The sequence below is a fragment of the Durotheca rogersii genome (genome assembly GCF_024521655.1).
Source record: "Durotheca rogersii strain YMJ 92031201 chromosome Unknown GGS23scaffold_1, whole genome shotgun sequence".
Taxonomy (NCBI): domain Eukaryota; kingdom Fungi; phylum Ascomycota; class Sordariomycetes; order Xylariales; family Xylariaceae; genus Durotheca; species Durotheca rogersii.
In genome coordinates, this window is record NW_026251232.1 from 3,095,019 (window position 1) to 3,120,098 (window position 25,080).

A 25,080-nucleotide genomic window follows, 5' to 3' on the forward strand; every position below is an offset into this window, starting at 1 on the left:
TACCTCCCATTGCGTACCGGTGGTTTGCAGCTTGCGAAGCCCTCGAAACCACCGTCTGGACGCCAAATAGAAGCCCGTAAACAAGTTTGCCGAACTAATCCGCCTCTAAGAAATTTCAATGGTCCTTTAGTTAGCTCCTCCTCCATTGTCTACTTAGTTAAATATGCTCGATATGCTTTGCCACCCTTCATCCTAGGGTGTGTCTCGTCGTAATCCCGCCGAGATCAACCGTCCCCAAGCCTCTGCGCGGGAGTGCTGCTCTCTCGTGTACGCACAGTACAGTGAGAGCCAAGGAGAGCGCCGCTGCGGCCTACCTCGGTGTCAAACTCGGCACCACGGCACCACGTGGAGGACAGGTTGTTGGCCGACCTAATCGCCGACAAGCAGCTTAAGCAGCTTGCCAATCCTCGCGGTGAACTGAGATATGCACAGCTTTGCCACAGTGTTGGTGGTATATATACCCCCAAAAGAAAAATATCGCTCTGCGTTCCGCCCGCATACGCCTCACCAATGGCTTGCCCAATTCCACGTCGAGAAGCATGATCTAGACGTTCTACCGGGGGGGGATGCCGGGGAGAGGGGTCTAGGCAACTCGGCTCTCCAATGCGATCCACGAGGAGACCAGTCAGACAGGAGATATGGGAGGGGAAAATAAAGCACGATAGGATGTACATAGGGTATGTGCTGTATGTGTGTATGTATATGTGTGTATATAGTATGTATTGTGTTGTATTGTATTGTACATGCCTACAAGCAATACATACCTCACACATCCTATCCCATATCCTTGCCCCTACTGCCATAATAGCGTCACTTATTTTGGCCCAATGCTCGGCATCAACCACTATGTCCTGCACCTCAGCGCTACTACATACGTAGTACGTAGTACTATTGGGGATCGAGGACTTGAGGCGTCCTTAACCAGGCCAAGTCCATGCTAACCGACATCGCTAGCTAGCTTAGGCCCTCTCCAGGCCTGTTATACGCATGTAATCGTGGGAGGCATATGGAGGGAGTGAGATGACAAAGATAGGGAGGGGGCTTGTAAGAGAAGCCCGTTAGCTCGTCCTAGCCCCGGCCTTTCTTGGGCATCGGGTGTCTATCGATACATACGTATCTGTATTTCCTCTCACGGAATTGCATGCGTATGTACATACATACATATCAGCGCCACCTACTGTGTAGTGTGTGCGTGAAGCGCTTGGAAGCATGGCCGAGAGCAAGTGTCTGGGTAGCATCGCCTCTTCCTATGCCACGACAAGCTTCTTGTGGTCGGGCTAGGCTAAGTAAGCTAGTCGCTTTAATCAGTGGCCGCGCTTCTTGCTGCCTTTATACCGAATCCGGCCAGAGCCCACGATGCTCGGTGTAGCTGGGAAGTAATTCGGGCAAATGACGGGCTATACTGCACCCCTTCGTACCGTAGCCGAGGCGAGGCTTGTAGAGAGGAAGTGCATGGACAGTCTACTTTGCAGGTGAAGCACCGGTTCAGGTTCTCAAGACGACGAACTGCGTCTGTAACAACGAGGCCCGTTCGCATTAGTTCTCATCTATTATAGCCTAGTATAAGTCTCTCGGTTTCTTTTTTTGTCTTTTTTTTATACAGAAAAGAAAGGGGAGACGGCGAGGAGTAGAGCTGGCTATGCCGTGAGGGTAATGTACATAGTATGTAGAACACCACATCGTCGGCACAGTTATACGTGGCTCTGGCGAGGATTTAATCTCTAAGATGTAACACCACCGAGGGAGCGCTATCCAGCTTTAGGAAGGCGTCCCGACAAAAGCACGTCCGCGGTACGTGTAAGCTCAAGGGTTGTCTCTTCTCACGAAAATGCATACTCGAAAATATCGCTATCGGGAAATAAGAGATAGTTTTACGGCAGAGATGATGTTAGCAATAAGGGCGGCGTGAGAGTTAGAAGGGGGTGGTAGTGACGGAATTAGCTAGGAATGCGATGGTAATGGCATTATCACTGTCGTTGTCGACCCCTTTCCTCCCCCTAACCCGGGGCAGGTCTTTAGCTGACCCTGGGCTGAGCCCCTCCCCACATGAAGCCTGGATGTATACGGAGTCAAGATTGGTTTCCTGTGTACTGCATAGAAGCTGAAGGCGGATGAGACCACATAGCATTCTAGCCTGTCTCCAGACACTCCATCTACCCGCCTGGTTTGAGCTTGATATTTGGAGAAAGCGGGATCTAGAGACAGGCTCCCCCAAGTCGTTCCCGCGTCCGGATCCACTGGATATGCAGGCTTATATTAACTATTTGAGCGGAGGTTTCCTTTCCTGCTGTGAACTCCTCCCGTTTCATCTCTTACCGGCCGAGCGACAACAACGCCAACCTCGATCTACCTTGCTTCGATTGCTCGCACCATCCTCTATAGACGCAGACTCAGTTCGATACGACATGCCGATGGCGGCGATGATGGCGACGGCGACGGCGACAGCGGATACCTACTAATTAGGACAGCGGTTGCGATTCATCTAAGCCTACCGACACGCATTCGCCCGAATACCTGCCCCGTCGATGAATACCAAAGCAATTTGCGTTGCAGATCTCAGTGGCTACAGACGTAAGGGGAGAGCATTCGCTCTCGTAACTCAACGAGAATAATCCTTATCGAATACTATAAACCATAACCGTTCGTAATGATCATCGGCCACGAAATTCGACGAGGCCGCCGAATTCGATGATCCTCCTCAGATTGATCCGACCTGAAAATACCCCTAGAAGTCGATACGAATACAACACGGGCAGATGTGATGCTATAGTAACGTCGAAATAACAGCCGGCTTACACCAAGACGTGGGTTACGCAAACCCCCGATTCTTCCATGACGATTTGGGGGTGAACAATAGGGAAAACAGCACTATACTTAAGAGCCTTTGCGGTAGGGCCAACATGAGGCTAATGGAAGAGATAAATATCACTTGCGAAAAGCCAACTACAGCCATCGCTCGACGGGTCCTCGATAACAACCCGAATCCGAAGATATTATCTGTAGTCGGGAGGAGTCGGAAGTATTGCCGTTAGTTCAACTACATAATATACACAGGCCCTGCCGACCTACGCCACCGCGCTCGATACCGCAACCGGCAAACTATCATGCGTATAGACAAAATTGGGGGGCACTTATCGCTTTCGAGCGCCATGCCAATTTGTCAAGCCATATGCGACATCTAGGAAGCCGCCTTGAGATGGTAAGTAACTGGTAGATATGAGAGTATTTTGTTGGTTATAGGTGGCTGTTCAGCTTGCTTTACCAAACGTCAACGCGACTTTACAGCAGTCTCAGTAGGTGCCTGCTGCTATTTAAGGCATAGGTGCTGCCGGAAGCTCAGGAAGGAAATTATCAGTTGAGAAGAAGAAGAAGAAGGAGGAGGAGGAGGAATTCTTCTCGCTCTAAACAGTTGACCACGACGATGCTCTCTCCTATCCTCTGCTATCCTCTGCCTCACTAACATCCAGACTGGCGCATGCCTATTACAGCTGCCAGGTGCCAAGCGGCCGTGAGGTCTTTCCACCTGCCTTTACGATTATGTAACACATAAACATTGTGGCTGATTCTCCGTTATGCGATAGTACGAGTATATGCAGTGACCGGTTCTTAGGGGCCACTGAGACGGCGGGTCATCTACGGTCGGATTAATGACAGGTCGGATCAACCCGAAAATTCAATCGCACCAGAGCTCCGGACCGACTTGCTCAGACACTACCGCCTCTCCATCGCCCATATCAGGTCTCTCGACACTCGGTCTATGATCTTCTGCATAGCGCGCCGGGTGTGGTTTTTCTATGGCGACAACCGCGGCCGTCCGGCCTTCGGTCGGCCGAGTACTACATGCCATTGCGAACCGGCATGCGGCGAACACGGCTGTCCTCGCGACCCTTTCGGTAGGACCAAGTCCTCAGAGCCGCTCGTTCTCCTCGACCTCAGAGCGATGCATGCGCAAGCCCCGCCGCGATAACAACCGATTGCGCGGGTTGAGTAGTATATACCGGTCCGGTCCGCGATTTCGAATGAATATCGGCCAGGACCAAATACCACAGCCGGTGGAGGGGTTCAAGCCCCAGGTCAAGGTCGACCCGAACCACGGGTTATGGGAATTCTTCTACTCGAAGAAGAAACTGCTGCTGACGCCCGAGGAGGACGCCAAGCACGGGCGCGCGTGGAGCGTCGAGGAGCTACGTCACAAGAGCTGGGAGGACCTCCATAAGCTGTGGTGGGTTTGCGTCAAGGAGCAGAACCGCATCGTGACCGCGCAGAAGGAGAAGACCCGTATGAGGCTGTGGGGTGGAAAAGAAGAGACTGCGGAGAGGCTACATGAGGTGAGAAACCCGCACCCCGTCTTTTCTCCTCTACTACGAGACTACGAGACGCATCGACACTTAACGCATGCACGGCACGGACAGGTTCGCAGGACCATGCAGTCGATCAAGCACGCGCTGACGGAACGATTCTACCTGTGGGAGGACGCCAGGAGGCTGGCGGAAACAGACCCGGAGATCGATCTCAATTCTACGGACCGCCCCTACAACCCTAGCACCTACGTCGACGAAGTCGCGGCGACGACCGAAGGATCGGAAGCGGCACAGGACGGGCGAGAGAGCTTGCCTGGACCGGAGGAGGGACCGGAGGAGGGACCGGAGGGGGGATCCAAGGCGTCGGCGGCTGCTGAGGAAGTCGACCCGTCGACGCTTCCGCCGCCGAGCTCAAACACCCAACAGCCATCTACGCGGCCATGAGCCGAGAGTGGCGGCGTGTACATAGAATGCGCGTATGCATATGGATACGGGATAAGAAGCTCTGGGCGCGGGAGGAAGCCTGTAAATACACGCGGCAAGCGATACAATCAACAGTTAATGACATCCGACGAGGACGGCATTTCGAGATGATGCCAACCATGCAGCTCGGACCCCGTAACCGAGCCGAGTTGGTGGCCAGTACCCGGACCGAACAATACTTGGTCTATTGGTCTCATTTATTGACTCAGGAAGAATGGTAGGCGACAGCAATACGACAAAATCCAATCAAACAAGACCCGATGAGGCTCCATAAAGTAAGTGACACTGACAGGGTCGAATGCCAAATGAGTCTAATATGACGATAATTATCGAAGTCGAGGAAAAGGGGGGTTAGTTCGAAGAGGGAGGAAAAGGAGAGAAGGGAGGGGGGGGGTGGTTTTGGCGCGTACCTGGCTGGGTAAAATACTACCTTAGGTACCTAGGCCAGACACCTGATGATGTACTTTGGGGGGCATATGAGTAGAGGTAGGTACCTATGTCTGGTTTGTTTTGGACACCTTAGGCACCAACTATACCTTCATTATCTTCGATAAGATTACCTCATTCTGCAAGATGATGGTGGATCGGCATAGGTACCTCATAGGTAGGTAGGTAGCCTGTCGGCCTGTGTGTGTCCGCCTCGAAGGCATGGTAGACGTCTAGATACCAGGCCCTGCCCACGGTATGTATTTGCACCTAAGCTGAGGTTAGATTAGTTGATAAGAGAGGATGGAGAGGAGACCAGAGAGAGAGAGAGAGATGGACAGCCAGCGGGACGGCTGGCGCAGGGGAGAGGGAAAAAGGGTACGTAGCCCAAGCGCGGGGTCGGGGGGTGGCCTGCCCGCGTTGATTGGCGGTACTCGGGCAGCTTTGTCGTCTTTTTCAGTGGGCGTTGACCTCGAGAGCTTCCAGGCGAGAACCAGAGAAACACCATCATCCCAAACGGTATCCACCACATCAACCTCTCTCACCGATACTTTTCTCTTCTTCCCTTCCACTTCTCCTTCTTTTCCTTAACCAGGCCATCCAAAGCAGTCCCCAAACCATCCTCGCCATCCAACCTACCTCTTTCCTTCAACTTCGAGGTCGACTCTCCATCTCCATCCTCCATTTGCACCCATCGCTGCGAGACTCCCGACACAACTCGGCCCCTCCTCCAAAAGCCCCCCCTTTCGCTCTCTACACGACACATCGCCGCAGGCCGCCGAGAGCCCAATCGCCCAATCGCCCATCATGGATGAGATCTCCCCCGAGTACGATGTCATCGTCTTGGGCACTGGTGAGTCCCCCCCTCCTCCTCCTTGGGCTCTATCCCTCCCCAAGACACACGCACCCCCCAGCCCTCGCCCTCCCTCGGCCTCCTTGGCGGGGTCCAGAACTCGCGCGGGAGGCAACGGGGAAGGGGAGTTTGGGAGAGACGGGAGCTGGAGAGATACAGAGAGATCTAACCTTCCCGTCTAGGCCTGACCGAGTGCATTCTTTCCGGGTATGCATAGCTGATAACGTCCGGAGCCTCGACGGCATTGGCTGCAGAACTAACCAGTTCCCGATTAGTGTGCTAAGCGTCAAGGGCAAGAAGGTGCTTCACATCGACCGCAACGATCACTACGGAGGGTACGTATGGCTCGCCGGTGTGGGTGACGTGTCTACTAACGGACATCCTCAACGCAGAGACGCAGCTTCAGTAAATCTCGAGACGGTAAACCTGCCTAACCGCCCCCGCCATCGTCCTTTTGTGACCACATCTCCTTGTCACTATTAACTAACCCATTGTGTGCTCCCCGATAGCTATTCAAGAAGTACGGCAATTACGCCGCGGGCGAGGAGCCGTGGAAGAAATACGGCCGGCTCAACGACTGGAATATCGATCTGGTCCCCAAGTTCCTCATGTCGTGTGGCGAGCTGACCAACATCCTCGTCTCCACTGACGTCACCCGCTATCTCGAGTTCAAGCAGGTTGCCGGCAGCTATGTCCAGCAGGGCACTGGGCCCAAGGCCACCGTGGCTAAGGTCCCCTCCGACGCCGCCGAGGCTCTTCGTTCCCCCCTGATGGGCATCTTCGAGAAGCGCCGGATGAGGAGCTTCATCGAGTGGGTGGGCACCTTCGATATAAACGACTCCACCACGCACAAGGGTGAGTGATGATGACGGCGGGTGCGCGAGGCGCGGCGCGGTCGATCGAGGCAACAGACTGGAGACTAACAGAATTCGTGCCTTCCAGGTCTAGACATAGCCACGTGCACGACGAATGACATCTACGAGAAGTTTGGCCTTGAGCCCGGCACTCGCGACTTCGTCGGCCACGCCATGGCCCTCTACCTTACCGATAGCTACGCCGACGAGGTCGGCAAGGCTCCCGAAGCCATCGAGCGTATTAGGATGTACGGTAACTCGGTGGCCAGGTACGGCAAGTCGCCCTACATCTACCCCCTGTACGGCCTCGGCGAGCTGCCTCAGGGCTTTGCACGCCTGTCTGCCATCTACGGCGGTACATACATGCTTAACGCGCGGGTGAACGAGATTCTGTATGAAGGTGGCAAGGCCAGCGGCATCAAGGCCACCATGACGGGTGTCGATCCAGAGATGAATTTCGAGACGAAAGCAAAGTTCATCCTCGGTGATCCCTCGTACTTCCCTGACAAGGTCAAGGTTGTCGGCCACGTGCTCAAGGCTATCTGCGTCCTGAACCATCCGCTGGCCGGTACTAGCGACTGCGATTCCTGCCAACTGATCATCCCGCAGTCCCAGGTTGGCCGCCGGAACGGTAAGATTCCCACCCAGACGGTTTGATGAGCTTTGGCTGAACCGATCCAGATATCTATATTGCCTGCGTCTCATCGGCACACAACGTGTGCCCCAAGGGCTATTACATTGCCATCGTGTCGACGATCGCCGAGACGTCTTCCAACCACCACCTAGAGCTGCAGCCCGGTCTGGACCGCCTCGGTCACATCGAAGAGCAATTCATGGTAAGTCTAGGCTCGCCATCCCACTTAATTCGCCTAGACACTGACCATGCATGAAGGGCCCGCCCATCCCGCTCTACGAGCCACTCGAGGACGGCACCAAGGATAACATCTTCATATCTAAGAGTTACGATGCCACGTCACACTTCGAAACTACCACCGACGATGTCAAGGATATCTACGCACGCGCCGCTGGTGAGGAGCTCAAGGTAGAGGGTCTCCGAGAGGGCCTTCAAGTCGCCGAGGAGTAGAGAAGAAAAAAAGAAATAAAGCAAGTCTTTGTTTCGAGTGTCTAAACGACGAGAGGATGGGCATTTTGTCTTATTTTCAATAGCACAAGTAGTGTGAAACAATCCCAAAGAGAAGCCGCATCACCTAATAAATACGCATCGAAGGGTTTAGTAACAATCGCGGCTCGACTAAGAGGGGGGATTGACTGCGTACGGATAGGGAGCATTGGGGGGGGGTCTTCGAGTGGACATATACAACCTCATTTTTTTTTATGATAACCTCGTTTGAAGGAGAGTAGCAGAGAGTGAAAAGGGGAGCGGGGGTGAGAAATAGGAGGGAGATACAGTGTCGATAGAACAAAGTAACCCTACGGCCCTTTTCACACATGAACCCCACAACCCTTACCCTCTGCTAAATCTTTTTCTTCAACAGGCCCGGTGTCTTGCCTCCCTCTCATAATATAATTATGCTTCGGATAGGACTATATACTATTACTGCCACCGTATACGCCGCTCGTGCATTGATCCCCCTAGGGACTACTGTTGCTCCTAATTCTGCTCATGACTACTTCTTGGCGCTGCCATCACCGTTGTTTTTCTGGGCTATATAGGGGTGACGGCGAATGAGGGCTGTAGAGGACGGTGGCCACGCGGGATACGTTGCTGTCGTTAGAGAAGTGTTAAAATAATGGATTGACGCGGACACGAGGCCCGGATGGAGGGAGGTGTGTACCCTGCGCGCTGGTGGCTACTTTCCTGTCCGGGTGTGTTGGAGGTAGAGGAGGGCGACGGGGAGATTAGGACAGGAGGGGAGTGCTGGGCTGGTAATAAATATAGTGTGTGAGTGTGTGTGGTTGAATGAAGAGAGGAGACGAGGGGCGTGATTAACTAATAGGTATAGGGTTGAGTGAGGGTGACGACCGATGGATCCTTACGCTCTCGCTCCCTAAGCGCTGGGACTTGGACCCCCCGTTTTTGCTTAGGTAGGACTGAATGGCGTGCGCGCTTTTATACAGGGTCGAGTGGACGCGCGGAATCAAAGCAATGCGGCGGTCAACTGATTGAGAGTTGGTCCTTTTCTTTTTCCTAAAAAAAAAAAAAAAAGGAGAGGGGGCGACGATATGTTCTTTACGTGGGTGGGATATGCCAAGTCACCGAGTTGCGAGAACGTGTACCGGCCGCCCATCGCCGTACACGGGGCTTTCTTCCGTCTCCCCGGTTCCCGGGCGTGGCCGTGATGGGTGAAGGGCCGGCCCGGCTGTAGTGTCGCCGGCCGAGTTGAGCGTCGCATAGGTATTCGCGGGAGTATGCCGCTTACCGACCTCCCCCCCCCCCTCTCTCCCTGCGGGCAAGATAGCTCTTCAGCTGTAGGGAGGTAGATTAAATTCCGGATATAAAGGCTCATAGAAGAGTAAGTGGATGGCTTTGAATGGGATAGGAGGTAGTCCGTTCTTACCGAGAGGCCAGGGGTTAATTGCCCCTTTACGAGCCTACTTACCTACATGCTGGATGGATGGGTGGAGGGTCGGTTGTTGGTCATCGAACAATAAACGCTAGAGCAGTTACCTACCCTTAGAAATGTTCTTTTTCTTGTTCATGCAAGCTCGATGATTTGTTTTGCCTTCCTCTTTTATCATACCTAGCCGTATCGTGTTGCTCCAGAGATGGTCGGGAGTAGACGGAGAGCTTTGGCTGGGGGTTGGCGTCTGACGCTCGGTTAATATCTGAGAGCTGCCGCTCTTCTTCTCTCTCCACATCTAATCCCTAATACGAACACAACTGGTCGAGGGTTTCTAAGGATTGTGAATGAAAGCAGCAAGCCTAATAATGTGATAGTTGAGACCTGTCGAGTGCTGATGCTCAAGGGCGGCCATGGTGTTCAAGGAGACGAAGTCGAGAGCCAGCAAGCCTCCGGCATTCTAGCAGTATACTCCTACATATATCTATGCCTTGCTCACTCTTTGTGTACCATCCGCCCGGGACCCTAGCCGGATCTAGGTATATATTTACCCCAATAACCTAAGGGTATAGTCGCTCCAGGGGAGGGCGGGGACACGGAAGAAACGCCGGGGAGGGACACGTTTTTAAGCCTTTTCGCCCCATTATTTGAAAATTCAGTACAGGCATCTTTCGGATTTGGCATTATGTGGCTGATCATTTATTGGAAAGTCTCATACGCCACTATCCGTGATGGCCCTTCTCCCCTAGGCATTAGGAATAGGGGAGCGCCCCCGGTTCCCGCTCCCTCCCGCTCCCCTCTCCCCGCCCCTCCCAACCAAGATCTAGCTATAACCAATGGCATTCACCACTCTCCAGCTTATTTCTATAACCTATAACGAGTTCGTATCGTAATAAAGCCATAGCCCCCCAAAACTGGCCATGCAACGGTGTTCGCCTTGCCTTCCAACTCGCTTGCCAATGCGTCCATAGTCCACGTCGCCTGCGCAGCCCGGGCATTCAGGGAGGGCGTATCGAAATACTCCTAGAAGTAATAGGATGAGCTATATATCCTGATAGGCAAAGGGTTGGCAAGCAACGACTGTCTCCTGCTAACTATGGCGGACTAACGGCACCACCGTTGACTCGCTGTTACGGTACCGCCGATGGCACTGGTCCCTGAGCATGCCAGCACAACGCTGTCAGCCCTCTTCGCGAGGGACCAGACAGACGTGTGTGATATTTTGCCCAGTGCTCGCCTCAATTCATTGTCTTTCTCCGTTCCTCATGGGATTCGAGAGATCGAAGGATCGGGTTCCCTTCCTAAAACCCTTTTCTTTACCCGGTCCGCATCCCAGTCAAGTCGAGCCCAATTTCGCCCAACCTCGTCACCTCCACATAACTTACTACGCCGCCACGAGGTAGACGAAAAATCTCCAAGGAAAGAAGTCAAGATAGACTACTGGGGCTCATTATATCCCTCAGTGGAGCTTCCCGTCCCCTTGATATCCCATAGAAACCCCTAACCGACATTACCTTCATCGGAGAATGTGACACGTCACACTTGGCAATGCTAGTGTCGCCGGGCCTCGAGTCACAGTCTAGTGCCTGCGAATCCAGAAAGAGGACGTCTCTAGTGGGCGGCGTTCTACGTCGTAGAATCTTCGTGGGTACTGTGGAAACCCCTTCGGCGCGACTGGGGGCATGTGGGTATCGACACCGGGAACCTGCCAGCCATACGTCGGGGAGCCGTAGTCGAGCTCCGGGTCCGTTAACGCAAATCCGCATGCTTGGGATGCGACGTCGGCCGCCGTCGAAGGATTTCGGCGCCGTGTTGGACCGGCCATTACGGCGATAGGCCGGCCACTGTAATATGAGAATGGGGACGCGGTGACGGCCATGGCTATCCGTTTAGAGTTGGTGCGAGGGGTCAACCGTCTCATTCTTACTCGTCGATCTCAAAATGGAACCCAAGAGCTCACATCTGCGTACGCGCGCAGTGAAGCCTCGTCATCGAGCGCGAACTAGATACCTAGACTCGTATGTCTCCCTGCCCGTCTACGTGTATCAGCCTCTGGCACCGGTTGCGGAATGCTGGCAGTCGCGTCGCATGAATAGTTTGCGTGTTTTTCTCCAATTATAAATAATCCTTGGCTTCGAATCTACTATTACAGCAAGATTCGACCCCTCCTCCTGTTTATGGTCGGCATTAACACCGAAGGTGGGCCAAAACGATACGCATGCCGATGGTATCGTCACCATGCTTTCGCGGAACTCACGTCAGAATGCTTGTACCTGCGCGAAGAATATGAGGAGACCCCATCCAGTCATTGATACGAGTACTGAGTCGAATAGTCGACCGCCACTACTGTGGTTATTGAAGCCCTCCCTATTTCTCTAGAATGGCTAACCCTCCTGTCCCCCAAGAGACCGGCGGGAGGTTCTCGCGTGTGTTGAATTGGCTAGATATCGTATATAGTACCGATATGAGGGCTCTTGAGAGCAGGACATGTTTACTTCCGTTGCGGTGATTTCACCCCTCAATCAAACTCCATCCTCGGCACCATCACGCTGGGACGGGTATCTTGAATCAGATTACACGATAGGGCGGTTAGTTATCCAAACCTGAAATTTCGACTCAAATGCAGCTTACACTGCTGAGCACTAGCTTATTCGAGGTGCTCGGCTTAGCCCCAGGCCGCGTAGGAAGCGCACCAAGTGAGATCCCATAGTCGCGGTCCGTTATCACGGTTTGGTCGCATCATGAAAGTAAAGCCCGTAGTCTTATTAGAGGTTACCTGCTACCTACACAAAATGCCAGCCGATGTTCTATATATGCCTACTTCGATCTAGTTGCGGATGACCGATTTACCTCCTTCAATGCTTCCCTTACCCCTTTTCCAGCTTCATCAATGCCAGCACGCAAGACCGGTGACCGAGGATAACCTTTAGCTACCGGGTTTCTGACCCAATGGAAATCGTTTATATATGGATGGTCTTATTACTTCTTCAGCGAGAGGGGTCCGCGCACCAACGCGTTAGACGACGACTTTTGGCCCGGCCTCCCACGCTTATCACGGTCATGGCTAGTCATCCAGAAGCTCTTTAGTGGCCTATAGGCCATTTGTAACATACACAATGCATTCACTCGTATATCTAGTTTCGTATATTAACTTTCTAACATTTAACGCAACTTGTGAGTAACGAATCCCAGAGAGGGTAAGAAGTGACAATAAGAATTGTAGGGTGTAGGTCTCATAAGTAGTCCCGACCCCTTAGAGGCGGACGAAGGCGATGATGTCGATTGAGGAAATAGCATACGGGTTTCCCCTAAGCTCTTAGAAACCTTGATGCAGCTCATGAAATCCATATCAGACGGCTGCGATATTGTACAGTCCTCAAGGACATATCTGCGTGCTTCTGTTAGCCAAGGAGGTGGAGCCCAACACGCCGGTTTCTATCATGATGGTTAGACCCCACTGTTGATTCTTCTCCTAGCACACACACACACACACACACACACACACACACATTCTCTCCCTCTCTCTCCCTCTCTACGGTAGAATTGAGGACAGCCTTGTTGATTTCACACGAGTCAGCCTCTAACTTTATGTCAACTTGCCTACTCGAAAAACTTCACGCATAGCGTTCATACTCCTATTCTACCGTTAGGGACAGCAATCGATTGCGTGGTAGGCGCACTTCGGCGATGTCGACACGGGATTTCAAACTTCATCTAACCGTAGCATGGCTTGAGGGGTCATCATTCTTTTCGAAATCGTCTGTTGTCTTTGGTGACTGTACAGCTACTCCTTTTTACTCCCTACTTGCATGGCAAGCGATATCCGTTGTAACTAGGATAACACTGTCGTGGTTAACGTAATGAAACTCTCAGATGGAATAATACATGCAGTCTCAATCGGTATCGTTGAACAGGCAGATACGAATTTGAAGCAGTCGTGCCTTCACCGATACCAGACGACTGAAAGACCGAGATTCTGGATTTAGATATACTGTACGGATGTGCCCAGATCGAGGAAGAATATTCTAAATGATACGCGGGACTGCGTCTTCTTGTCAGAAGAATTGCATCCTCATGTGAGACCTACGAAGATGTATTTGTCATACGCGGTTTATGCCGGTAAGACGACCGATTGATAACCGCGTCTGTCCTTCCCCTTAACGCTTCCCCTGATATAATATCATATATTGGCAATCTCTACAATATGGTATAGAAGCCACTCGAGAGGAATTGAGAGTCAGCAGGAGAGGATGTTATCGTCGTCGTGCCTCAGGGACAGAATTTTCCACTGCTGCGAATAATCTTCCTGTAATGACGGCTGAGTCGCACACGGCGTCGCCTCTACCGCGAGCGAGCGGCCCATACACCACATCGCCCTCTGATGCTAAGAACATGGGAGACGTGCCGCTCAGCGCCATCATATCGTGCTTTACTTAGGACTACAAGCGGCAAGGGCCATCACCTACACAGAAATGGGCAATAAGGGGCGCATATAAAGATGAGGTCAGAGCCCAAACCCAGATCACCGCCACCGAACTTCATCACAACATGACACACCTCTCTCGACTCGCCGCCCGCAGCGGCAATCGTCTCCCCATCCCACAAAGACGCTGTCCTACCCATCTGAGCGAGAGAGAGAAAGGCCGCTAACGTGGGACGCTGCCTTTCTAACGATCGCCCGCCTGTCGGAACGCGCGGAGGCTCAGCATACGTAGACGTGTGCGCCTCCGATAGCCACCCCCAAGGCGCGGGAGAAAGACCAAAAAGGGGGGAACTCAAAACAAAATAACAAAACAAGAAAAGAAAAGAAAAACTCTCCCAGAAGGCTAGGCCTCCTTTCCCTTCCCTCCCCTCATTCTTCCACTTTGGCGTGTCTGCCCCCTCGCTCCTACGTATGTACATGGCCTCACAAGGAGGCAAGTTGGCAGGTAGGCAAAAGGCTGGCAGTAGTAAGCGCGCGGGCGGCCCTCCCCCTCGCGCTCCCCGCGAAGGGCGGTCCGGATGGCCAACACGACACGACGCGACACGACGGCGACGACGGCGAAGACGAAGCAGAATACCGGGGCCGAGGACGCCTGCTTAGCGCTCGGCCGCGCCAGTAAGCAGTAGATAGCAAAAACCGGGCCTCATCCTAGCCTGCTGTGTTGTTGTGGTTATTATTACGATTCTTACTGTTGTCTATTGCTGTGGGTGCGGTGGTTGCTACTAATGTTGTTATATTAAGCAACTAGGCGTCACTCTAATATCGCGATCCCACACCCTCCCTCGCCTCCGTCTCGATCGCCCGACGACGCCTCCGTCGTACATGACGGCCGGGGCCCTGCAGGCTATGGGCGCTCTCGTAGCACCGCCACCCCTTTTCGTCATGTAATTTTCTTCCCCGTCTGTTTCCTGCGTCGGTCTGGCCTGGATGCAATTCCGTCTGACGCGCGGGACCGACGCCGTGCTCCTACGGCTCGCCACTCGTCCCATCTACGAGTGGAGGGGGAGAAGGGAGCGAGGGCAGGGAAGCATTTGCGGCGGAGGCTCTGGCAGCGCTACCTGAGGCACAGACGGGCGTATGCGTGTGCGGATGGGTATGGCTGGCAGGTGATGCACACAGGCGCGGGCTTGGTCTATATTACGAATCACACACACACTCGCACACGCGCCTCTCGTCCTGGCTATTATCCATGTAGGCATACCTACGTCAATGGAGCATCCCGGGACAAGAGACGCGAGGGACTTTGCGATTCTCACCTTCCACACCCCGCAAAACCACCGATTATAGACTCTGCGATCCTTAGCGCACCTATTTCCTGACCTTGCTCTGCCGACCTACTGGCTACCGGGCGACGGGCGGGTGAGTATTACGTGAGGCCCACGTGGCGCGGAGGAGACGCAGTTGCGTAGGTGTGTGGGCGCGCGTGTCGACGTACTTAGAAGTCATATTACATTTCGTAGGAGATCGTGTGGGTGGGAAGACTGGTAGGGCTGCTTTTTGCCGTTGACGGTCTCTCCAGCTGGGTCTTGGCTAAGACCAGCCCCATCGCCAGCCCAGCCCGTGGGCTCCGAGAATCGAACCGAGAGCCCCGAAGCATCCTGCATGCACACACATGCATTCGTACCTCCATATATTAGGTACTTAGCGCGAGTCGGTGTTTGGGGTATTTTGGTCACGGTATCGCCTCCTGGTGTCTCCCTGTACTCGCTCGCTCGCTCGCGTAGCCGATACGCGGATGTAGACACGCCTGCGTAGGTACGTGCGACGGCCAGCCAAGGCGCTGCCGGATAGAGACAAAATGTCACCGCCACAGACGGGCAGCGAACGTGGTCTCGTCGTTCCAGGCACCCAGATTTGAGGGCGTCGTGATTGGGCCGGGGATACTGGGCGGAGGAGGAGGAGGAGGGCTTTGTTACATACAAACGTATGTACTATAATACACCAGCGATCTTGGCCTGGCTTGATAACCTGAACCTGGCTGCTATAATGGCTGGCTGGGCTGGCTGGGATGGATCCGGATTACACACACCCTTTGGTCCGCACTGGGCCGTCCCCGCGATGCCACGTCCGTGCCCATGTCTCCTTGTCCATGTCGTCGTTCGGATTCGCATAGAGAGAGATTTTTTTTTCCTTGGAAGAAAAAAGGGGGGCCGGTATTAGACGACAAAGGGTTCGAATAGATACGTTCAGACTGCGTACTAAGCACGGCTCGCCCTATCTCGCCCTGTCGGGGCATGGAGCCTGTAGGTTATTACACATAGTAAGGTGAATGGCCTCGCCAAGATTAGCAGCGTAGGAATGGAAATTTCGACGCATGCAGGTACGTGGGCGTGGGATGCATACGCTCTCTTGCTTGTCTGTCTGTCTCTCTGTAGCTCTGGCTCTGGCGTCTCTCCTGGCACGTGGAGATGCGCATGCGCATGCACGCGTGTGTTTACGTATATATCTTCTGATATGGGCACATCGTCGGCATCGTCCGAGCGGCATGGAGGTTTAGGAAGACCGAGATGAAGTTGGAGACAATGGCGATTTCTCATCTCTCGCCTCCTCTCGCCCGTCCCCCCTCTCGCTCGCACTCGCTCCACACAAGCCCACCCGCGTACGTATGTACGGTAAGCAGCACCTTCTAGGCAGTGTGTGTACTTGTTTGTAGAGCAGTGGACAAGGATCGACGGCGACAACGGGTAGGATACGCAGGTATCCACCTACATTGTGAATGGGGCTCTGCTTCGATGGAGTCTAAGACGCCATCTGAGCCGAAGGCTTCGACGGGACACCAGCGCGCCCGTGGCGGGGGAATAATTTCCGGTCAAACCCTCCGACGGAGTCAACTTCTCATCGCGTGTTAGACAGTCGGAGTGCCCAGCCGTAGGTGGAACGAGAGGCGGGAAAAAAAAAACGGGATAGAAATCGTAGACTAGCGGCGATCGAACCAGGGGCCGAAAGCCGAGAACGAGGAGAAGGTATCAGAATGAGAGAGGAAGAGAGAGAGAAAGGGAAAGGTCGCACGCAAGCAAGCAAGAAGACATGGATAGTCGGGTGGATTCTTGGGCCAGGGGTTCTCTCTCTCATCTCCATCTCTCCTCTATCTGCCCCTGTGCCCGTTGGACAGGGGGGATTACATAATGCCTCTCTCGCGATTTGTTTACCTTTGTCGATTTTTCGGGGGGTTTTCTACGACGATAATTAAAACCGTGCCGCTTTCTCCCTTTCTCTCTCTCTCGCAAAGTCTCGTCTGCCGATTCCTACTAGATGCAGGCAGGGCGGGCGGAGAGAAGTTCCAAATATAGCAACAGAGAGAGCTGTAGACGAGAGGCACATACCGCCGGCCCTGGTGGCGACGTTGAGGCAGTGTTAGCTAACCACCCCCTCCTCCCCTCTCCACGCTCCCCTGGTCTTCCATGGGCTCTTGAGAAGGGTGGGAAAGAAAAAAAAAGCGGCCGGGGCAGCAGCGTGTGAGGGGGATCGTCGACCGGGCTGTCTACACACCTATGAGCACACACAGACGCTACGTGCCGGCCTACTTACCTACGTACACACACCCACACCCACACTCACATACGTGCCCTGTCTCTTGCCTGTGTCTATCGACTAGGCCTGTCTACACACACGCACACATATCGAAGTACCTGTTAGTTAGTAATATGGCTGTCCCGTTCCATGCGGCAGGGGGGGTCAGGATCGAAACAAGTCTATTATCGTCGCTCGACGGTCTAAAAATGTACCCCCCCTTTTTGGTTCCCACCTTCGCGCTTCGCGGGGGAGCACGATAACAAGGCGATTTATCATCTACATACGCATGTGTGTGTGTACGTAGGCGTGTATGTATGCACTTACCTGTCACACCCTCCCTCGTGGTCGAGCGACTATCCCCGTGCATCCGACCTACCTAGGTATACACGGCACCGTATCCGTCGGGTTTGTATCGATGTACGGTAGGCCTGCGGGGATCTCGAGGACGAGGAGACGGTCCCCGAATACCCGCCTACATACCTACTTACCCCTCTCAGGCCGTAAGGCCTGCTTTCCCCTGCGTATCGCTGGCGGATTCAGGGCGGGCGCTGGGTAGCAGAGGCAGGATGGCCCGCGTCGTATGTACGTCTGTATGCACGTATATGTACAGGTTGGTATGCGGTGCATCATACTAGGTAGGAATACAGGTCTGTCTGCACCTCGCTATCTACTGCGAGCGTGTGTGGCTCGCTTACACGCTCTCCGCCGTTTCTCGTAGATTGAAACAAGCGGCACGGCTACGTACCGTACCGACCTCGAGCCCTTCTCTCGCATCGCAGTTTCAGGTTCGATCTCGATGGGATGGAGAGAGAGGAGAGGGCTGCAGCGCCTGGGCCGCCGCCCGCTCTGACAGGTCGACGGGATATGTAAGCTCTCGGCCACGAGGCGAGATCAACTCGACGAATTGGCATGTTCTTCTAGATCGGACGTCGACGAACGCCAGGCTTGCCCGTGGAGCATGAAAATCTCGCCAGACCTGGCGTAACGGCGCGTTGTTTTACGTCTGTTTGCGGCATCATTATGCGCCGTTTACGGGTACGGCAGGTGGTTTCCTATGATATGACCTCTCCTATATATAGACACCCCTTGATTTACACTATGCGTACGGCAGCCGCTCGGCGGCATGCCATCCAGGGGTGATGTTCGAACGGCTGGTACCGACCCTTTCGCGAGCATAGGACATGTGTCAGCATATGGACAAAGTTCATGATCGAGCTGATCAGTATGCGGGCAGTGTAGCACCTCCCTCCTCTGACTCGGGTAGCCCTCTGTTAACCAGCATCGTCGCAGTTACAGGACCTCGAGCTGAGACCGTGGCAGTTCGACCGAGTCCCACGGAGGCACGCCAATATCAGGAGTACCTGCCTGGTAGTTACTTATCCTCGCCTGAGGCATACGGACGGCCTACAGGCTGACGCAGGCCCGAAGAGCGGCACAGCATCCAGGGTTACGACCTGGTTGATGAACCTGACTCCAAGCAAGGCGAACTGACGCACGCCCGATGAGTCCTAGTCTCTCGCTGGTAGTGTGTTTATCTTCTGCCCACAGAGATTTGTCACGACTTGCAACGGGCCCGACGACCAACCATAACGTGCTCCCCCTCTAGAGCGAGTGAATGGTTACGCCTACATCGTTCTCGCCAACTCGCAGTCATCTGATGGGCTCAATATAGATGCGGACTGCCCCTGGCCCGGCGGTCATCATGGGACACCCGAGTGATTGCCTGTCGTCTCCACGGCTTTTACTTGAAATCTTGGTGTGGCTATTATCTATCCGCTGCTTCACTTTTCAAGTAGGCTGCGGCCCTATTCTAAGTATTTCCATTCTAAAATCCCTCCGTTAGTGTCTTTGTCCGGGCCCTAAGTCTCGAAGCTAACAGCAGCAGCAGGGCGTTCTCGAGGTTCATGCCGGAGACTACCCTCCAACACCCCATTGTCCTCGTATTGATGGGCTTCTTGACGTTCATACGACGGGTAACTGATACCCCTCTCTTTATCAGTCCATGGATTGGACGGCAGTGTAAAGGGGGGTGGCGTTACCTTCTACATGTAGGCCAGAGGCCCCCGATCTGCCTGGAGGGTGAACTGAAGGTGCCGTCCACCCTTTTGATAGGATGTAGCTACATAGGTTATGCTTCTGTGAGCTATAGCAACCCCCTGGTACCGCCGGCCACTTATTAGGGTAGGACGTTTTATTGCCATCCATCCATACTCACATCGCCACAGTCATCTATTGGCTACGCAGGGACGATGGATCCATGGCCTAGGTGCATGTGCGAGAGAGAGATATGATCCTAGGCAGATGGCGAAGAGCTTGGTGGTGGGTTAAGCTTAAGTATGGTTGGCAGCCTCTCAAGGGGCTATCTTAGAAGGGGGGTTGGCAGGACTCGAGTCTCGTAGATTCTGTTCAGGGAGGAGAAGGGGGACTTCTTTGTAGGCAAAGATACGAGAGATGGCCATGAGGTACAAACATGGTGGTTTGACGGGGTCTCCGTCGGGTTTCTTCTATCACTTCGACGCCGAGGCTGATTCGTGAATGCAATCTAACACGGCTTCGCTACCGCCGGGTATCCCGATAGAAACGGTTCTGCGTAGAAAGACTTTCCCTCTACGAAAACAACGGGAAAGCCCAACAGCCCCCCCCCCCCCCCCTTTTGATCGCCGTGTCAGAACGAGGCCCTCCTTGGCAAGCGGTTCCTCCTGACTAACGTTTTTCGACTACAACTAGTAGACTGATTCGAGTCTAACCAGTTGATTTCGTGGATTCCACAAGATATATTTGGAAAACTGACATGTTAGGAGTCATTGTGCAGTTACGGTTGGTCTACCTACGCCCAGCCGCCTCTACGGGAGCCGGATAGGACGACAGCTGTGCCTCTAGGATCTCTGTGCCTTACTTACCGTAGGCTCTCGAACCCCGTATCCCGTCATCCCATCTCGATAAACTAAGCAGGCGTAGTTCTGTTGCCTGGACGGCAAGGTAGGCCGGTTGTTGGACGATCTACGGCGACACTAGCAGGACTCTCGACGATCTAGCTTTCTGCTGATATTGACTAGTCCGACATCCCCGCCGCTCTGCCCCTGGAACCTTGCTGCTAGCCATCCTCTATCTGTAAGTCATCAAAGCAATTTTTAACAGCAGCTCATGTGGGCCAGGGGGCCCTCTGCGAAGGCTCGAGGGCACGGCCACGAGCACGGCTATGGGGACCGTCATTTGCCGTGCAATTTAATGCGTATATATGTAGGTAGGCAATGATGGGACATGGCGTCTTCTTGCCGTACCATGGTCTCAGCGGGTAGGCCTAGCGGATTTATGTGCGCATGTATGTACATCTTCTGGTCGTGGGCACATTTGTGCCTCTGCGCATACATTACATACCTACCTACATCCATAGCACCTATCTGATAACCTTCTCTCATCGCCCCCGGCCCGCAGGGACCGACCAGGGCACGCCTCCATCAAGGGGTATCTCTCTCCTACCCGTCTGACCTGATCAACGAACGGCCCACGAGGCCTGGGGTAGGCAGCAGGTGCCGGCAAATCCAGAGCCATCTCAACTCGCACATCAGATGTGTACCCCCCCCCCCCCCCCTTCGCAACGCGAAGGCGGAGCGACGAAGTGGATCTCGGGTGGTTAAATAGGCCAAGGTTAGCCTTTACTTGCCTAGCTCTTCATGGTAGGTAGGCGGCGCAGACGACGGAGCCAAGCGCTGTGATAATCGGATTGCCGCCTGTTTCCTGACAGAGATGATGAGCAGCGGAGCCTGTGGAGCAGCGGCCGCCTGCGACTACTACATACGTGCACTCGAGCTCCGGAGTGCGCACATACCTACGCGTAGTCGAGCATCGTTTACTGGGGGCAATCTGCTGGGGGTATTGTTCATAGCCGGGGTTTGAAAGCGCATGATAGCGGAAAAGGTGACAGCTCTGCCGCAGTCTCGCACACTCTCCCCGTCGAGAGAGCGAAGAGAGAGGAGAGCTACATACAAGGCCCTTGCAAGCTTTCGCTCTCTGCTTTAGTGTTTTTGCCGATGTGGGTAGATGTAACCGCATTCAACTCAAGCTGGTTATGTATTGTACTCGGTTGGGCTCGATCAGGCCCAACGAGCGAACAGCTTCACCCCTCCCCTGAATCACTCTACTCCTATCCTTCTCTCCCGTGTGAAGCTCGCGCTCGCAGAGTACCAATCACCAAGTCTGCAGAGAACTTCTAGGAGTATGATTATTACGGGGCGAGAGCTATGTTTAGCAGTACGGTCTTTAGCCTGTCCTAGCTGTGGAATGGAGATATGTAGGCACTCCTTGCCGGGCGTGTGCTCTAGTCGCAGGGCTGAGTTGAGACAAGGTCCGCTCGCTGCTGATCCCAAGCTCGAGGCGTGTTTTGCCCATTCTGTAAGCAGCTTTGCGGCTGCCTGACTGGCCCTCCCGTCCGCCCAGCGAGAGCGAAGCACGGGACCGAAAAAGCGACCTGTCACACGAGCCAGGATACAATTTGCCCCGGCGGGTTTGTGGAAAACATTCCGAAACGGAGAAGGTACATGAGAAAGCCGGCCGGGGGGGAGAGGAAGACGAGGAGGAGGAGGAAAGCCCCCTTGACCACCTACGGCGCGGGCATGAGTGTTAAGCACCACGGCGACAGCGATTAGCACTCATGTAAGAACTTAGAATATGAAGCTTGGCCGCCGTATCGCGGTCAGTATCCTTGCTAGCTGCGTTGTGCCAAAATATGGAACTCCGCTCGACAATCCTTTGCGGATACAGTTTCCAAGTAGGTACGTAGCATGGCGACTCTGGGTGGCCTGTCCCGTCGTTTCCAAAATCCGACGTTCCGGAGGGCGACATGATGAACATGATAACGACAATCGGACCTGGCGTCGGAAACATGTAGGACGCTTCAAGAACTGCAGGAGGAGACATCATTTGGACACGCAGCGTCGCAACTGTCATTTGCTAGGGGTAGGCCCCTTTGCAGAAGAGAGAGCTGCTCTCGTTCCCCCGACGAGACGCCATTGGCCTCGCATCCGTCTCCATCTGGAAATCACCGCAGAGCATTCTGCACGGCGGTGCTTCTCACGGTGAAACTCTGTCATTCGTACCAGGCGAGCGGACAAGAGCTCCCCCGCCGGTTTCTTGTGAGGAGTCCGGGTTGGCAGCATCAACATGGCGGCCATGGGTATGTTACGTTGAGAGGTCGAGGTCGGCGAGTGCCAGAGTCGATGAGTGTGAAGGGTACTCCGACAGTTTAAGAGGGCAATGCCTCTGTATAGCAAATAGAAAGTCGGTGTGCATATGATTTTTCGAACCTGGGACTGCCAGGGGGGAGGGGGGTCCGATGTGACACTGGGGTGTCGACGAAAAAAAAAAGAGTGGTCTCGCGTTGTTCGATACGGCGTCTAACGGACCACTCAGCACGGAAACGCCAAGCCAGCCCCGAGCCTGTCTCTATTGGCGGAATAATGGGATAGACAGTCGCCAGCCAGCTAGGTATTGTACGTAGCCAGTTCTAGCTAGCTGTAGACAGTTAGCTATATAATAGACAGCCAGCTAGCTAGCTAGCTACCTGGGGAGGAAAGTCGGATTAGTGGGCGAAGGCGTGAGTCGAGCTATGAGCATAGTAGACACTCTGCGGTCCCTACGTTGGCACGCCTAGCTAGCCGGTCAGGTACCGAGCGTGGGCTGGATAGCTCTCGCGTACAGACATAGCATCATCGCAGACCGTCGCGGCCACGGTGGATCCGGCCCATTCATTCACTCGCCCGTTCCTATCTGTCGGCCGGTGTCGTCTCCTCACGCTCATACGCAGGCACGGATTTCGCTCCAGACTGGGCTGAACGGAGGTGTCGACATGTCATGCTCTCCGGCGGTGGTAGGCATACCCCTCGTCTGCCACCCTCCTCGTGTCTCCACGGGCGTCTACCCTACGTGTATACTCTAGACAGACGTGTGCGTGTGTATGCAGGCTTGCATGCAGGTAGCACATGCTGCGCGCAACCTCAAGGCATGGGTGGCCCGAAGGTTACCATGGTACGCATGCACATTGGAGATAGGGTGCTATCGAGTCGCAGGTCTAACGTGTCGGAGGGGCAGATCATGGACGCTGATTAGATTTGCTCGCTGCGTCGTCGCGTAATGTGCCGCCTGCGATTTTTCGCCTGGCTTGGCCCGCTCTCCGTCTGCTGCTCGTCGGCCAGCGACTCCAGCCCTATCAGCTGGTCGTCAAGAAGCTGAAACCCACAGCGCCGCATTCGACTCTATGCAGGTTAGATTGAGCTGGAGGGATGCTCAGATCATGTCTACCGACCATGACTAAGGAGATGCCGGATGCGTCTCCAATCAGGCTACTCCCGTGCGCATATCCCCCCCCCCTTCTGCTATTCGTTTCTTACGTGTGTACGAGCGTTGTACGTCGTATTCGACTCGGATATGAATCATCCAAAGTGACCTCATGTCTTAGCCCGCATCTGATCAGACAGACGCGTATGCGAAGAAGCCATCCGAGGGAGAAAAGGGAAAGCAGGAGAGTAGACGGGGTATGACGAGGCTAGGGATGGATGTGGGACGGGGAAGAGACAGCGACGCCGCGATGGCAAAAGGCGTCACCGCCAGATACTCACAGGGCCACTCTAGGGGGCCGCTCGACGGACCCTACCTTCTAAGCCTTCTTGCCTTAGGGGCAGACCTAGGCGGACGCTATGAGGTACCAGGTAGTCATGTGTGTGCCTGAGTCCAGCAGGCCGCCACCTAGGTACCTCTAGTCACGCATGCATAGGATAGGTACCTCTCGATACTTTTCAATGCGGCGGAGATGCCTCTGCGGGTGCACTTTGGGAGAGACTACCCTAAGGCACAATACCTCGGGCAGGAGGTACCTACCTAGGTATCTATGACGTTAGAAGGGGGGTATTTGGAACATACTTTAGGTACTTGTGTACATTACTTACCTGTAGGCAGGTACCTCCAGCCTCCATCCCTCTCTCGCGATGCAGGTTAGGCTATAGGTACCCCTATCGCACATGCATCAGGGACACACATACTAGGTACGTACCTACGGTATGTAGGCGCTTATGCAAACTGGCGGGATGCACAACCACATGGAATCGTGGCGGCCTAGACGATCAATGATAAGTATACTGATGGCAGGTGAGATTGTTTCAGAAGAAGTCCGGGGGAAGACACGCCTGTATTAGATAGGCAGGTAGACGGCCGCGAGGTACGCGAGGAGCGCGCGGTACATGCGCCGACGTATAATAATAGGACCAACCTAACCAGACGAGGTCGGAATGGTGCCCAGACTGGGTACATAATGTAGGTGCCTGCCCACGCTAGGCATTGTACCTCGTGGTAGGCGACCCCGACAACGCTGGGCAGTGGGCTTACGTAAGGAGATTCCCGGAACCCTCGTGGCTTTGAGTGTCCGGGATTGGTTCGTGCCGTCGAGAAAAATCCCGAGCCCAATCGGGAGGAATTTCGAGGACATCAACTCCAACATGGGGCGCCCAAACAGCGTCTCCCCCAATCATTCGGGTCACCACAGCAGCGGTCACTATTTCCATACCATCATTCTGGAACACCAAACCCCTATTTAGGTACCTTACGCATGTATGCCATCCCAATCACTCGGGATCGAGGTCTGCGAGCCCGAACC

The 25,080-nt window shown here is 54.1% G+C and overlaps 4 protein-coding genes across 4 annotated transcripts; all 4 read left to right on the top strand.

The window, feature by feature from the left end:
- The first annotated feature begins 640 nt into the window (after positions 1-640).
- On the top strand, positions 641-1,169 carry GGS23DRAFT_546610 (uncharacterized protein). The gene has a single exon (XM_051515046.1). It carries the CDS (start codon positions 667-669, stop codon positions 877-879), a length of 213 nt encoding a protein of 70 aa, XP_051377369.1. The 5' UTR covers positions 641-666; the 3' UTR covers positions 880-1,169.
- A 2,625-nt stretch (positions 1,170-3,794) lies between these two features.
- Positions 3,795-4,745, top strand: GGS23DRAFT_602365 (MRP-L47-domain-containing protein; the record flags this gene model as incomplete). The annotated part of the gene is made up of 2 exons (XM_051519318.1): positions 3,795-4,328; positions 4,413-4,745. 2 exons carry the CDS (start codon positions 3,795-3,797, stop codon positions 4,743-4,745), a joined length of 867 nt encoding a protein of 288 aa, XP_051377370.1.
- Positions 4,746-6,017: 1,272 nt separating this feature from the next.
- GGS23DRAFT_592417 (rab GTPase activator) lies at positions 6,018-8,001 on the top strand (the record flags this gene model as incomplete). The annotated part of the gene is made up of 8 exons (XM_051517875.1): positions 6,018-6,063; positions 6,246-6,270; positions 6,339-6,398; positions 6,456-6,483; positions 6,573-6,918; positions 7,006-7,548; positions 7,599-7,753; positions 7,810-8,001. 8 exons carry the CDS (start codon positions 6,018-6,020, stop codon positions 7,999-8,001), a joined length of 1,395 nt encoding a protein of 464 aa, XP_051377371.1.
- Positions 8,002-14,442: 6,441 nt separating this feature from the next.
- Positions 14,443-15,727, top strand: GGS23DRAFT_609343 (uncharacterized protein; the record flags this gene model as incomplete). The annotated part of the gene is made up of 2 exons (XM_051520264.1): positions 14,443-14,537; positions 14,671-15,727. Coding segments are annotated over 2 exons (666 nt in total), but the record flags the coding sequence as incomplete, so codon positions are not given.
- Between the last annotated feature and the right edge of the window lie 9,353 nt (positions 15,728-25,080).